The sequence below is a fragment of the Melanotaenia boesemani genome, chromosome 9 (genome assembly GCF_017639745.1).
Source record: "Melanotaenia boesemani isolate fMelBoe1 chromosome 9, fMelBoe1.pri, whole genome shotgun sequence".
NCBI classification, from domain to species: Eukaryota; Metazoa; Chordata; class Actinopteri; order Atheriniformes; family Melanotaeniidae; genus Melanotaenia; species Melanotaenia boesemani.
Window position 1 is genome coordinate 37,642,950 of NC_055690.1, and position 12,933 is coordinate 37,655,882.

Below are 12,933 nucleotides of genomic sequence, written 5' to 3' on the forward strand. Positions count from 1 at the left end.
AAAGACATCAAATTTGAACAGCATTTGGCAACTTGCTGTTGCTGGCCAGTATCGGCTACTAATCAGGTCACTGATCCCTGGGGTCCACTTGCAGGAGCAATGTGGGCAATACACAGCAGGCAGACAAAGATTGTATGGACCTGAAAAAAAACAAAACAAAACAAAACAACATATACCGTTTCAAAAGTATCCTTACAAAACAGGACAAAGTGATAATAGTAAGCCATCATCGGCCTGTGATGGTATCCAGAGAGTAGAAGGAAGTGTCAACATACCATTGATAGTCACCAAGACAGTCTGCTTTCCTGGAGAGATGGTATACTCTTGGTCTGGGCCACAGGAGCAGATTTGTGCTGGTGGAAGAATCGGCAGCATACATACTATAGTTATGAAAATGTCAGAAAAAAATACCAGTATTCAAATAAAAAATTTTAACAGTTACAGAAAACTTCAGACATGGGTCATATTATACCACTGTATATGCAGTAGATTTTATGGACTAATACATTTTTTTAAACACACCTTGTTCAACCAGTTCACAATGACCGCTTTCATCCATCTTCACTAAGGATGTGGGAGGAATGTGTTTATAAAAATGGTCAATCATGACTTCTCTGTCATGAAATACATTTTTTTTGTGGACAATTGAGTCACATCCTGTGCAGAGAAACTGAACTCCTGAGGGAACACAGTCCAAGCACCTGACCACAGCCTTGACTGTTTTGCACTTTTGACAGCAATGCTGGGGAACTCTTTCTGCGGCCAGCATACAACTCAGGAGCTCTGGCACTGCAGCCTTGAATTTTCTCTCTGTGGTCAGCTGCCTCTTGGTCCACACAGACATGCTGGTTGTCTCCTCAACTTCTGCTGATGCAGGGACAGTGACCGAACTCAGCAGGTCTCTCAGTGTTTGAAGATGGTTATCTAAATTGATAAAGTATAAAAAAATGTAAAAAGGACAGCCATAAGAATATTTTTTAATAAAACAAAAAAAAATCTATATCACTTTTTCACAGCTATTGCATTATATACATGGCTGCTACAGTACATACAATATTCAGATGCCTATAAGTACTTAATGTTTTCCAAACTAGAAGATTAAGTTTGACTCTATTTGAGCTGACAGAATTCAAAATGCATACCAAGATTTGTGACCTCTTGAGGAACGTCATCCATCTGCGAGGTCTCAACTTCTGGCACCTCCATAGTGCGCCTGTGTTTAACTACAAAGATGAAAGAAACGTTAATACTGACCAACAGTATCAACTTATAATCAGAACTATAATATTTTGCTGACCAGATCGATTCTTTCTGATGAATTTTGGTACTATGTACCCATTATGGTCCCTCGTCCTCCAGGAAACATTGGAGCCTCCGGTTCCCTTCTGTTTCCTTTTCTTTGATGGCTAAAAGTAAGAAAGAAAAAAAAGTGTGCACAAAATTTTTTTCAGAGAAAATTTGGTAAGAACAATCACAGAGAAAAATATCTAAAAAAATCTTACCTTTTTGGCTTCCAACTCATCTGCCAACGCTTTCCCCTCCTCAAGCCACTGTCTGAAGTTCTCAGATGCCATTTTGAGACAGACAAAGGGAAGGAGAAATAAAAAAAAGAAGGATGGAAAAAGTCAAAGTAGAAAGATATAGAGGGAAAGACAGAAACACGACCACAAAAAGCAAAAGCTAAGAGAGAAAGAGAAACTAGTAGAAGAAATGAAAAACTGGTTCTTAGAAGAACCGTTGGATTGCACAGAAATTGACTGATGTTCAAAAGACCTGAAAAACAGAAACAACATCAAACAAAACAGGTGAACTAGGATTAGTTGTGCAACTACTACTGTCTTCTGTTTGTTGCCACTGAAATGAATATTTAGCTAAATGCAAAGTGAATAACCACAAACAAGTCTACGGGGATTAAGTTGTGCATACAAAAGTAAAAGAAAAGTAGATTAATTAAACAAGAGTCTGTATCAACTGGTTATGGACTGTCAAAGACTGATCCTTGACCACTGATGGGGTTCTGACATGTTAGCCATTAAATCAGCAATAACAATTACACTCAAAAAACTGGTTCAAGCCCCTCTTTAAGGTGACACATTCAGATTTAATCCAATTTACCTATATTTAACAGTTAAATGTTACTATATTTATACTTAATTGGTGTAAAGTAAAATGATTTCATAGCAAACAGTCTCAGATTCATTAACTCAAAATTATTTAAAATGTTCTTGTGCCCGCCCCCGTGCGCATGCGCATGTATAAGTGCTCTCGCGTGAACCATTTCCTCTTCCGTTTTTTTCCGCCTCTACCTGAAGCAGTGTTTTGGACCGCCACATTTGAAAATATACATCAGTTTCTGGTAAGTGTATAACTTTAAGTTGTGCCGAATTAATGTTTGTACTATGGTATCAGCAAAACACAATATGTGAGTTCACAGTAGCTTTGTATTACTACCGTAATTGTGGAAAAAACGTGACTTGCATTTCATTTTTCCTGTTTGAATAAAGGCGGACTAGCTCGCAAATATCCGCCCGTTGCTGATTGTTAGCATCTTTCAAGCAACATAAAGATTACTTTACAAAGTCAGGAAAATTTTATAAATCGAGCAATTTGGCTCCTCATTCTCTACTGTAAGAAACTGTAATAAAAGCACCGTCGCGTGTTGTAGCGAAATCCAGGTGAACTGTAATGGCTCAGTGCACCAGTTAAAAACGGCTGAGGACCAAATAGTAGTTTGAATATGAGCGCTCATTTGCAGTCTCGGTATGGCGTACCAAACACGTGAACTTGGCCTGTTTGAAATCCGGGGGCTCGGTTCTCTTCTATTTTATCAGTGGTGTGTTTAACAGCTCGTTATTGGCAATATGTGAAGGTATCTGCGGGGGATGTACAGGCGGCTTCGGCTGCCTCAGTAAAGTGCAGAGAGACCACACCGCTGAGCGTTGTGAATTGTCTCGCCATTTAGCAACCTCGCAATTATTTTCTCCCTTATTCAGAATGAGTGTCTACAATGAAGTGATTGCTAATGTACATGGTGCACACTGATGTGTTTTCAGGGTACCAGAGTTAATCCATTTCTTAATAACTTTAGATGTGCACCACATCAAGTCAAATTGTTATTTTTGGTTCCCATCCCACATGCTGGATGAAGGCTGGACCTCTCTGTATCGATCTTTCACTTTTAGCAGCTGTTGCTTTCATTAAATGTATGTCAGATTTAAGTACCGATTTTGCGCCAGTAATCCCTTATGTCATGTAAAACTGTCAAAACTACTGGGCCACATTTGATGCTCATGATCGAGGAGTTCAAGAGCAGGTGGCCTGCTCTGTTCCAAGAAAATGAAGCAAGTGAATTTGCCGTTCTTAGTATTCCTAGTGTTGATATTATTGATGTTAATGTACAGTTCTGAATGTTATTCCTCACAAAACTATACTTATTGAAAATGGGATTTTTATGTAATTAATTAGCTACAAATTAGAATCAAGTTGTCAGATATTTGTTTTTTGAAATGTACTTAAAATAAATAGACTTAACTCGGCTAATTTTTTAAAAATGTATTTGTCAGGTGAATGCAGAGTTCATGCGGATCACTACCAAGCCACTCCAAGCAAAATTTCTGTCTCAGCTGGATAACTTTTCAGACAAGCTGACACAGATTTTCACGTCCAAAGGAGGATTGAAAGGGCAAAGGATAAAGAATACAATGGCAATCAATGATTTGGTTAGTATAAATAATAGATGCATAATGTAAATGTTTTTTTTTTTTTATTTAATTTTTTTTTTTTGGTACATTGAATGTCTTGGAAGTATCTCTTGTTGAGCATGTTAACTAATTGTTTCTGAGGACCTGTTTTTAAAGGTGTGTTAATCCACACAACCTTACGCACTTCCATTGATTTCCTCTCTAGTTTACTTAAGTAGTCATGTTTAAATGCAAAAAAATTCCTCATACAAATGTCATCATACTCGCCTTAGAATAAATGTTTCTATCATCCTTGCATTAGTGCGACGACATTGACATAAGGAGGGAGAGAATTCTCAAAAGCTTGATGATCTACTTAAACGAAGATCCAGACTCTTTCTTCAAGGAATATTTGGTAAGTTTATTTTACAGCTTCAGAGAGCCCATCCCACACCAAAATATTTGATTAGATGAGAACACAGTATGTCTAGAACCTCAAAAGTACTAAATACCCGACACTGGAGGTCACTTTAAAATGATCAGGCTTTGATGGACATAAATTGTGGTTTACTTCGGAAAAGACAACTTGGTTAGATAAAAAGATAACTCATAGATGTATTAGCTGGGTTTCCCCCAGTGTATTATAAGCCTGGTGGAGGCGTCATTTGTTTATGTGTTTATAAATGCTTTTCTTTTCTACACCAGTAGTGATAGCAAAGGTTTATTCAGCATCTCTGGTCAGATTGGTTGAAGCACAATAGCGGCACCTTGTAGTCAATACGACAACACGCAGGGGGTCATGATGTCAGGTGTTGCTGCCTGTCTCCACCTCTTTTCCTGGTAAAACCTATGCCAAATAGCAACATGCGACAGAGAAAGGGTCTTGGACTCCTTTTTTTTTTTTTTTTTTTTTTTAGTTGGAGGAGCAGAGCTGCCATTAGCCAACCTCGTGAACGTTAACCGGGCCATGGCTAAATGAGGCTTAGCCAGCTTCAGCTACAGGACTTTAGCGCGTCATTAGAGCAGCTTCCTGGAGCTACGACAATAAACATCAAAGTGGCACGGTTCAGAGGTGGTTTCAGCTGTGGAAAAAGTGGAAAAGCGACTAGAGTGCATTCTGTGAAAGTTGCACTGTGCAGGAAAGGAAAAAGAAAACTGGTGTAGCCCGTGTGGAATCCTGAAATGCCGCACGACAGCAAAGAAAATGTTTAATTTCTGCTTATTTTCACATCAAGCCATGAGAAGGACGCTCCTTCTGTAGAGGTGCGCATCAGTTGTAAATGTCTAGAACACACTGAAAATAAGAGTTCTTACTGCAATAAACTCAGAAGAAAAACGAAAAGCTGTGCGCAATCAACGCCAGCGAGAAACACAAGGAGCCTCAACCAGGGTCTTCATTGAAGCATGGTTACTCAACGTACTGATTGGCACTCTGCACCATAGCACAGGCATTGAGATGCAGCACACAAAAGCAAAAATTAAATGGTCAATTATATTCATTACACTGACTAAAATTAATAAACCAATCAATAAATGTTTCTTCTCTAATGTTTTTCATGTTCTAGACTATTAATCGCTGAAACCTTTGAGCCAGTATTAACGTGCAGCACAATGCAATAACTGGTGGGTTTAAATGCCTTTAGTGGCTGGAAAATATGAAATAACCCTCCATACATGTAACCTTGCTTGATCTTGCAGAAACTGTCTGTAACTAGTTCTACAGAGTTCAGAGTTAAATTATTAAAATGTATATTTTGTAGTGGTGACAAAGTTTTCTAAACACTTCTATAAAGTAATGGCATGTATCATGGTACCTTTTTTTTTTTTAGATGGAAAAGAGGGCCAATTATAGATCCCACCAAAATGTTAAACAGAAGTTGTTTAAATATTTTGTTAATAATGACTTACAACATCACATTCTGTCAACTTAAACTTGTTTATTTATTTTACAAAAACATGGTGGGCCGGTAATCAGTTGCCCCAGCACCACCTGCACGAGGTTTCAGGGGGAAACCCTGATTTGTTTTCTTATTACAGTTTGTTGTTTTTCAGATCTCTTCCACTGAGGATGACATTTCAAGGAGCATTGCAGCCACAGTCATGGGTATTTACACTATCAGAAGAGACGGGATTCAGGAGCCAGAGGATGTTGGTGTTGTTATCGAAGGTGTTAAGGTCCTGACCAACCTCAGTAGTGTCATCAAGGCATTCATCTTACTGTTTGGATTGATTTATGCCCTTGATCTGAGTTTTCCAGATGACCTCAAGTACACCTTTGAGTTTTGTCAGAAGCTCATAATGAACTTGGATGGACACAAACTGAATGTAAAAATACAGCAGCTGAAGATCAAGCTGTTTGCTTAGGCCTTTGTGCTTGAGGAAATGGATATCGGACTGAAAAACATTTTAATCCCCCTACCCAAATCCCACACAAAAAGAACTCTTTGGGGTTAATGGTGTTCATGTTCCAATTTAAACTTGCTGCCTGAGTGATCTCACTATTTGAAGACAGTTCATGGATGCCTTCTCTTCTCATTTTAAAAGCACTTAACTAAATCTTTGTGCAGGATGAACAGACTTTAAGAGTGGAATGGATTCAATAGATTTGGACAAATTTAAACTATGCATCCTCACTAGTCACTGTGACACTTAACTGTAGCCATCATTTGCTTTTAGTCCCAACTAAAGCTACTTTGCCCCTGCCACCTGGTGATGCAAGGACTGTAATGGACCCAAAAATGATGCAACACACAAAAAAGTGCAAACATTTTTTTCACATTGAATTTGTAATGATTGAGTTCTATTGATTTGTAATTTGTCTGGTCTAAGAGACTTTGTTTTTCCATTTTCATTTTATCTCTTTAAAAGCTCACGTCTTTGATGCCAACCATTTGTGTCAGCGGTTTCAATGGTACATCTGAGTCTATCTCCTTGTGATTGCAAAACTGTTCCTTGTTCTGTATTTCAGTACCACCACTTGGAAATCTGAATTGGTTCGAATCAAAATTAGTTTTAAAAGTTGGCCATAATTTTCTTTGTGGCTTTTTTGGCAAGACTTATTTTTACAGAAAAAGCCTCCAGAACACTCAAATATGTTTTTGTATGGTACAAATGTTCCATTTTAAAGGAGTAATCGTTTTAGTACATACTGTCTTCTGGGGAGTGCCTTGAAATTTGCTTTGGACAGATGGCAAAAATTAGAAGTATAAAGAACATGTATAGCAACCTAAATTGTTAAAGGTTTTAATAGAGCAGTTTTTTCTTAGGAAATAGTACAACATTTTAATAATGTCTATAATTGTATTGACCACTAAAGCCAAGGTCTGGTTATAAGATTTTCTGATTTGTTATTGTTGAAACTGCACACCAGCTCTGAGAATTTTGGAATTTTTCTGCCCTTGTCTGCAAGGAAAGGTTTGCTGAGTCCTAGGCTTTTTTCTCTCGCTCCATTTTTGTATACGTTTCTGGATATTGAACTCATTGAAGGCAGCTCAGTTATATTTATTTTAATAACTCTTTCCCTACCAAACAAACCACAGTTTGGTCATTGACTGTGAAGTCTATTGGAGTCTTACAAAACATCTTTGGTGTTTTTTCAGTTAATTTTGTCCACTTTATTTCAAATCTTGACCCTTTCTTTGACATGTGAAAAGATGCTTAAAACCTTGTATTGTGAAACTGGTTTTAGTGTTAAGCACTGTATTTTATCGAAAAATGGTTTATATGTTACAAATTGAAGTTAAAACTGTCAGGATGTGCATTTTTATGTATTTTGAGTTTTATACTCCATTTTGCTTTAATATTTTATTTATTTACATATTTAATTATGGTGTGTTTTTTTTGTTTTCTTTTTTGTTTTTGTTTTTTTCAAATTTTGAATAATTCATTAGTTTTATATAGTCATTGATGTTTTCTCACTTTAACTTTTATAGCTTACTTCACAGTTGAATTGTACGTATTCAAAGCATAATGTTTTGAGACGTAAGAATGCATTTTCCATCTTTATTAAAGTTTTAATAAAGTTGAGTTCACCAAACCAAAATGTTTTTAATGTCATTATTGATATAATTTATCCTCCATTGAATTTATTTTAATTGAGTTGGTTGAACATAAACCACTTATACTAAAGAAGTGAAAATAATTTAATTCCATTAAATTACATTATTTTGAGTTGAACTAACCTAAATCACTCACATCTATTATATATAATTATTTCAATTCAAAGCAATTAAAAGAAAATTTGTTGGACTAACTCAAATTTATTACATTGTATGAATGTAGATTGTTTGAGTTCACCCTACATATATTTATTGGATGGAAAAACTGCCCTCAATTAAAATGAGTTCTTCCAATGAATTATTTTTTTGAGTGTAACATGGACCTGATTCTGAACTGTAAATCCAGCTAGTGCTGCACCTGCAATTTTCTTTCACATTTTCGACCCTTATTGAAGGGATGGGTTTATAGAATTTAAGTCAGACACAAAATGGTCAACATACAGTTTGAATACAGGACAACATTGTTTACTGCGGACAGAAATGGCAATACAGCTTACAGAATCTGCTTGGTCATAGAATTTAGTTTAACCCCATTGACAAAAAGTTATCTCTCTTTAACACTTATCAAGTCTATATCGCATTCTGCTAATAATGGCTCGGTAAAACAGTAACGTCAGTGTGTTATTGGTCAAGATAATTATGTTTTGAGCTACGCACCTTCAGATTTGCATGTTATTTGAGGTGGACCGGTCATTAAGCTAACTAGCTCGAACATTAGCTTGTGAGCTAACGTTATCATCTTATTGGTAAAATCCTGTCTTTTCTATTATTCACAACTGATCAGCAACTGAAACATCAAATTAAACAAACTCGGATACGTAAGAGTTACAAGTAATAGCTTACTTTAATATAAAATATCAGCAGAGCTATACCTGATATTAAGTCAGGACACTTTAGTTAGCTAAAAACTAGCCGCTTCCGCTAACTAAAATCTCCTGGACTCACATAAACGCGATCAATGAGTCATTAATTTTTATGGATTTAGCCATTTTATCACATATTATACCGTGTAGAAACCATTTTTCTTAGACAGATGAAAGTAATATCAAGTAAAACTCCTTTAAATATAAACGTGTCGGACTTACCAATGCTACAATGTTCAATCAGGAAATGATGAAATTGGTGATGAAGGTCAAGGTTCATTTGGTGACGTCTTTCCTGAGACACAAGCCTGCCGATATTTACTCGACCGCTAGAGGTCGCTAAACTTTAAAACGTAAAAGGTGGTCGTAATTCGGCGCTGGTACAAACGACCTATGTGATCGTTTTTCGGAGGAGGACAGTCTCGTTTTTTGACTGTAACAGTGTCCATGCAGGATCTGATGTAGAAAAGCAGTACTGGCGGCTGTAGGATTGTGTTGCCTTGCTAACTGAGCATAACAGTGAAAGAGCAAATAGCAGAAAAAACAAGAATAACAAACACCAGCTCGGGAGGCTACGAGCTGCTGCACTCCTGCGCGCCGCCATCTTTTTTCATATATCTTGTAAATTAAAAACAAAGAGATTGTCTGTTCCTCACACAGGATTAGACACTTCAGCAACCCTAATGAGCTTTTGCATTTATTGAGCACATAAACAACCCCAGTGACATTACGGCAGGATGCCCTGCTGGGTCATCCTGAAGGTATCTGGCTAGTATCAGATAAGTCCCTAGGTCAGTGTGAACTGCTCTAAGGAATGCATCAACTTACGATAGCCACAGGCTACTCAGCATTAATCTCTTTTACCAAGAACTTAAACAATCTGTTTACCTTGAGAGTGATCAGTATAGCACACTATTAAAGGGAATATATGAAAGTAATGTTGAAAGTTAGGCAGGTCTAATCCTCCTGTCTTTTGGCTTCTGTAAAGTTTTTAAAAAGATCCGGGGAGATTTATTTTTTTCAGAGAAATCGGGAGATGTGTGATTCTAGTGATTTAAACCAGATGGAGGGGGGGTTTCATAGGAATCATAGAAAACAAATAGTTGATTTTGGGTAGAACCATCATTTTTATGGTGGCGACTCTCCCCATGAGTGAAATGGGTAGAGATTTCCAGCGAGCAAGATCATCTTCTATAGTTATAAGAAGGTGAATGTGATTAAGTTTTGTTAGTTCTGAGAGGCTGGAGGGAATATTTACAGCCAGGTATTTAATGTTACTTGATTTTAAGGTGATGCTGGGTAGATTCTGAAAGCTACAGTTGATGGGTAGAACTGTACTCTTAGACCAGTTAACGGAGTAGTCCGACAGTGATGAGAATTTATTAATTAGTGAGATTGTTTCAGATAGAGAGGTTTGTGAGTTCTGGAGGAATAGTAAAACGTCATCAGCATAAAGACTTATTTTATGAAATATATTTTTGGACTGAATGCCTTTAATAGCTTTATTTTGTCTAATTGCAGCGGCTAGCGGTTCAATAAATATAGCAAAAAGTGAGGGAGATAGTGGACAACCTTGTCTGGTGCCCCTTTGTAGATTAAAACTTGGAGAGGTTTGGTCATTTGTTCTAACACTCGCATTAGGAGAACTGTATAAGATTTTAATCCAGTTAATGAAAGATGGGCCAAAGCCGAATCTGTTTAAAGTAGCTAGTAAATATTTCCAGTTAACACAATCAAAAGCTTTCTCTACATCTAAAGAAACTATTATTGTTTCCAGGTTATTGATGGTAGAATAATCTATTATATTAATTAGTCTCCGCATGTTAACAGAGGAATATCTGCCCTTTATAAAGCCTGTTTGATCAGGGTGTATAATGACAGGAGTTACTTTCTCTAACCTTCCAGCTAATGCTTTGCAGATTATTTTAAGGTCCGCATTTATCAGTGATATGGGTGTGTAGTTAGATGGTATTGTGGGGTCTTTACCTGGTTTCAATAGTACAGTAATGGTGGCAGAGTTTATGTTTTGGGGGTAATTAACCATTTTCCTTTATTTGTGTCACCATTTTAAAGAATGTAGGGGCCAGTGTTGACCAGAATTCTTTATAGAACTCTGCTGGGAAGCCATCCGGACCTGGGGCTTTTTTACAGGGCATATTGTTTAAGGGCTTCATGTAGCTCCTCCACTGTGAGGGGGGAATCTAAGGCCGTGACTTGTTCCTGCTGTAAACCTGGAAGATCTATATTGTTAAGAAAATGATGGATATCATTGTCTGATGGATCTAAGTGTGATGTATACAGAGTTTTATAGAAATCTCTAAAGATGTTGTTTATTGCATCTGGCTCATGTGTAATATTACCTACTGAATCTTTGACAGCTGATATGGTAGATTTTTCCTTATTTATTTTTAACTGATTAGCTAAAAATCTTCCAGATTTATTGCTATGTTCAAATGTCTCCAAGCGTAATCTTTGCACCAGAAATTCTGTTCTCTTGTTAATTATTTAATTCCAGTCTAGCCTTCCTTATTTGGGTCATCATTGGTTCATCTGGTGAAGCACTGTAGGCGTCTTCTAATGATTTAATTCTTAATTCTAATAGTTTGAGTTTTCTTTCTTTTTTTTTATGTGATGTAAAAGAGATGATTTTGCCTCGCATTACTGCTTTCCCTGCTTCCCACAGAACACATGCTGAGACTCCTGGTTTGTCATTGTTTTCTAAGTATATAGCCCATTCTTTTGTGAAGTAGCTGATAAAGTCGGGATCTTTAAGCAACGCTGTATTAAATCTCCAGCTTTTAGTCGGTGGTGTGATTCTCGTGTTCCTCAAAGTAAAGGAAACTGGGGCATGGTCGCTGATAGTGATGGGGTGAATCTGGGTCTCTGAAATCTCACCAAAGAGCTGCTAACCAGAAAATAATCTAGCCTAGAGTATGAATGGTGAACTGAGGAAAAGAAGGTGTACTCTCTGATATTAGGGTGATAAGACCGCCATATATCGCAAAGTCCAGAATCCTCCATATATTGTTTTACAGTGTTTGTAGATATCCATTTTCGATGGTTTACAGTGTTATTAAATCTACCAGCTGAGCCCAGAACCATGTTAAAATCCCCTCCTGTGGTTAGTGGGCTATCTGTGTGTTCAGAAAGTGATGTGAAGAAAAGTGAAAGAAGGAGGGATCATCAACATTTGGGCCATATAAGTTAGCTAAGCATAACTTCATATTTTGAATAGATAATTTTACTATGATTAATCTCCCTTCTGGATCTGTGATTATGTTGATTTCTGTGAATGTTACTTTTCTATTTATCAGAATGGCTACCCCTCTCTGTCTGGAGTTATAACAGGCTGAGTAAACATGAGGAACTGTTGTAGAGAGGGCATTCACTGATGTTTCTGTCATATGAATCTCCAGTAAGAACACAATGTCTGCCTGCAGGTCCTTTAATCTATTAAAGACTTTTAGTCTCTTCTCTCTGGTCCCAGCTCCGTGCACATTCCACGTGATAAATCTAAGTTTGGTCATGCTTGTGGTGAAAAGGTGAGTGTTGGATGCTTCTTGTTGATATAAATGTGTATGTATGTATGTATGTATGTGTGTGTGTGTGTGTGTGTGTGTGTGTGTGTGTGTGTGTGTGTGTGTGTAAGTGTATGAATATGTATGCGTTGTTTTGTGTGCATGTGTTGAATGTTATTAAATGTACTTGAGTTAATAAATGTGAGTGTTGGGTTATATATGCAGGTATTACTAAATGTACTATGCAGCTTAGCATCAGTGTTATGTGGCTTTGTGAGGTGGCAGGATGAAGAACTTCCAGTTTGTTTGATCCAGTTTGTTTAAATAATTGTGTTAAATGGAGAAAAATCAGAGACACTGAGACCACGAGATAGACGTGTCTTTTTACTTGTGTGGCTTAATTCTCCAAATGCAACTGAAACGAAGTCTGAACAAGACATCTGGTTTTGAAATGTCAAAGGAAGAGATGATGTAAAGAATAATGGTGCGTTCTAGTTGTCTCGGAGTTCTGAGCGGCCAAGAATACGTGGCGTTCCAGCTGCACCAACTAGGAAAAATGGACGCCTCCAAAACAACCAATGTGAGAGCATCTACAAATCTAAAGAAAACTAGGAAATCACTATGAGAACAGCAGCCAATACTGGTGATAATCACTAGTCAGCCCAGATTCTGAGCCGATTTTTAACAATCTGACAATTCTAATCTAAAAAATCACGAATTCATTAAAATGATGAAAACCAGATGAGTTAAAGTCGGCAGCAGTTTCCTGCAGAGACGACGAGAACAGAAACGTTTCACCTGCATGTAAACTTTC

General features: G+C 37.2%; 1 protein-coding gene across 1 annotated transcript; it reads left to right on the plus strand.

Moving 5' to 3' along the window:
• Nucleotides 1-2,058: 2,058 nt before the first annotated feature.
• LOC121645648 lies at nucleotides 2,059-7,722 on the plus strand. Its single transcript, XM_041994235.1, has 4 exons — nucleotides 2,059-2,356; nucleotides 3,564-3,719; nucleotides 4,003-4,095; nucleotides 5,733-7,722. The coding sequence occupies exons 1-4, from the start codon at nucleotides 2,246-2,248 to the stop codon at nucleotides 6,042-6,044; spliced, it is 672 nt and encodes a 223-aa protein (XP_041850169.1). The 5' UTR covers nucleotides 2,059-2,245; the 3' UTR covers nucleotides 6,045-7,722.
• Nucleotides 7,723-12,933: the final 5,211 nt, after the last annotated feature.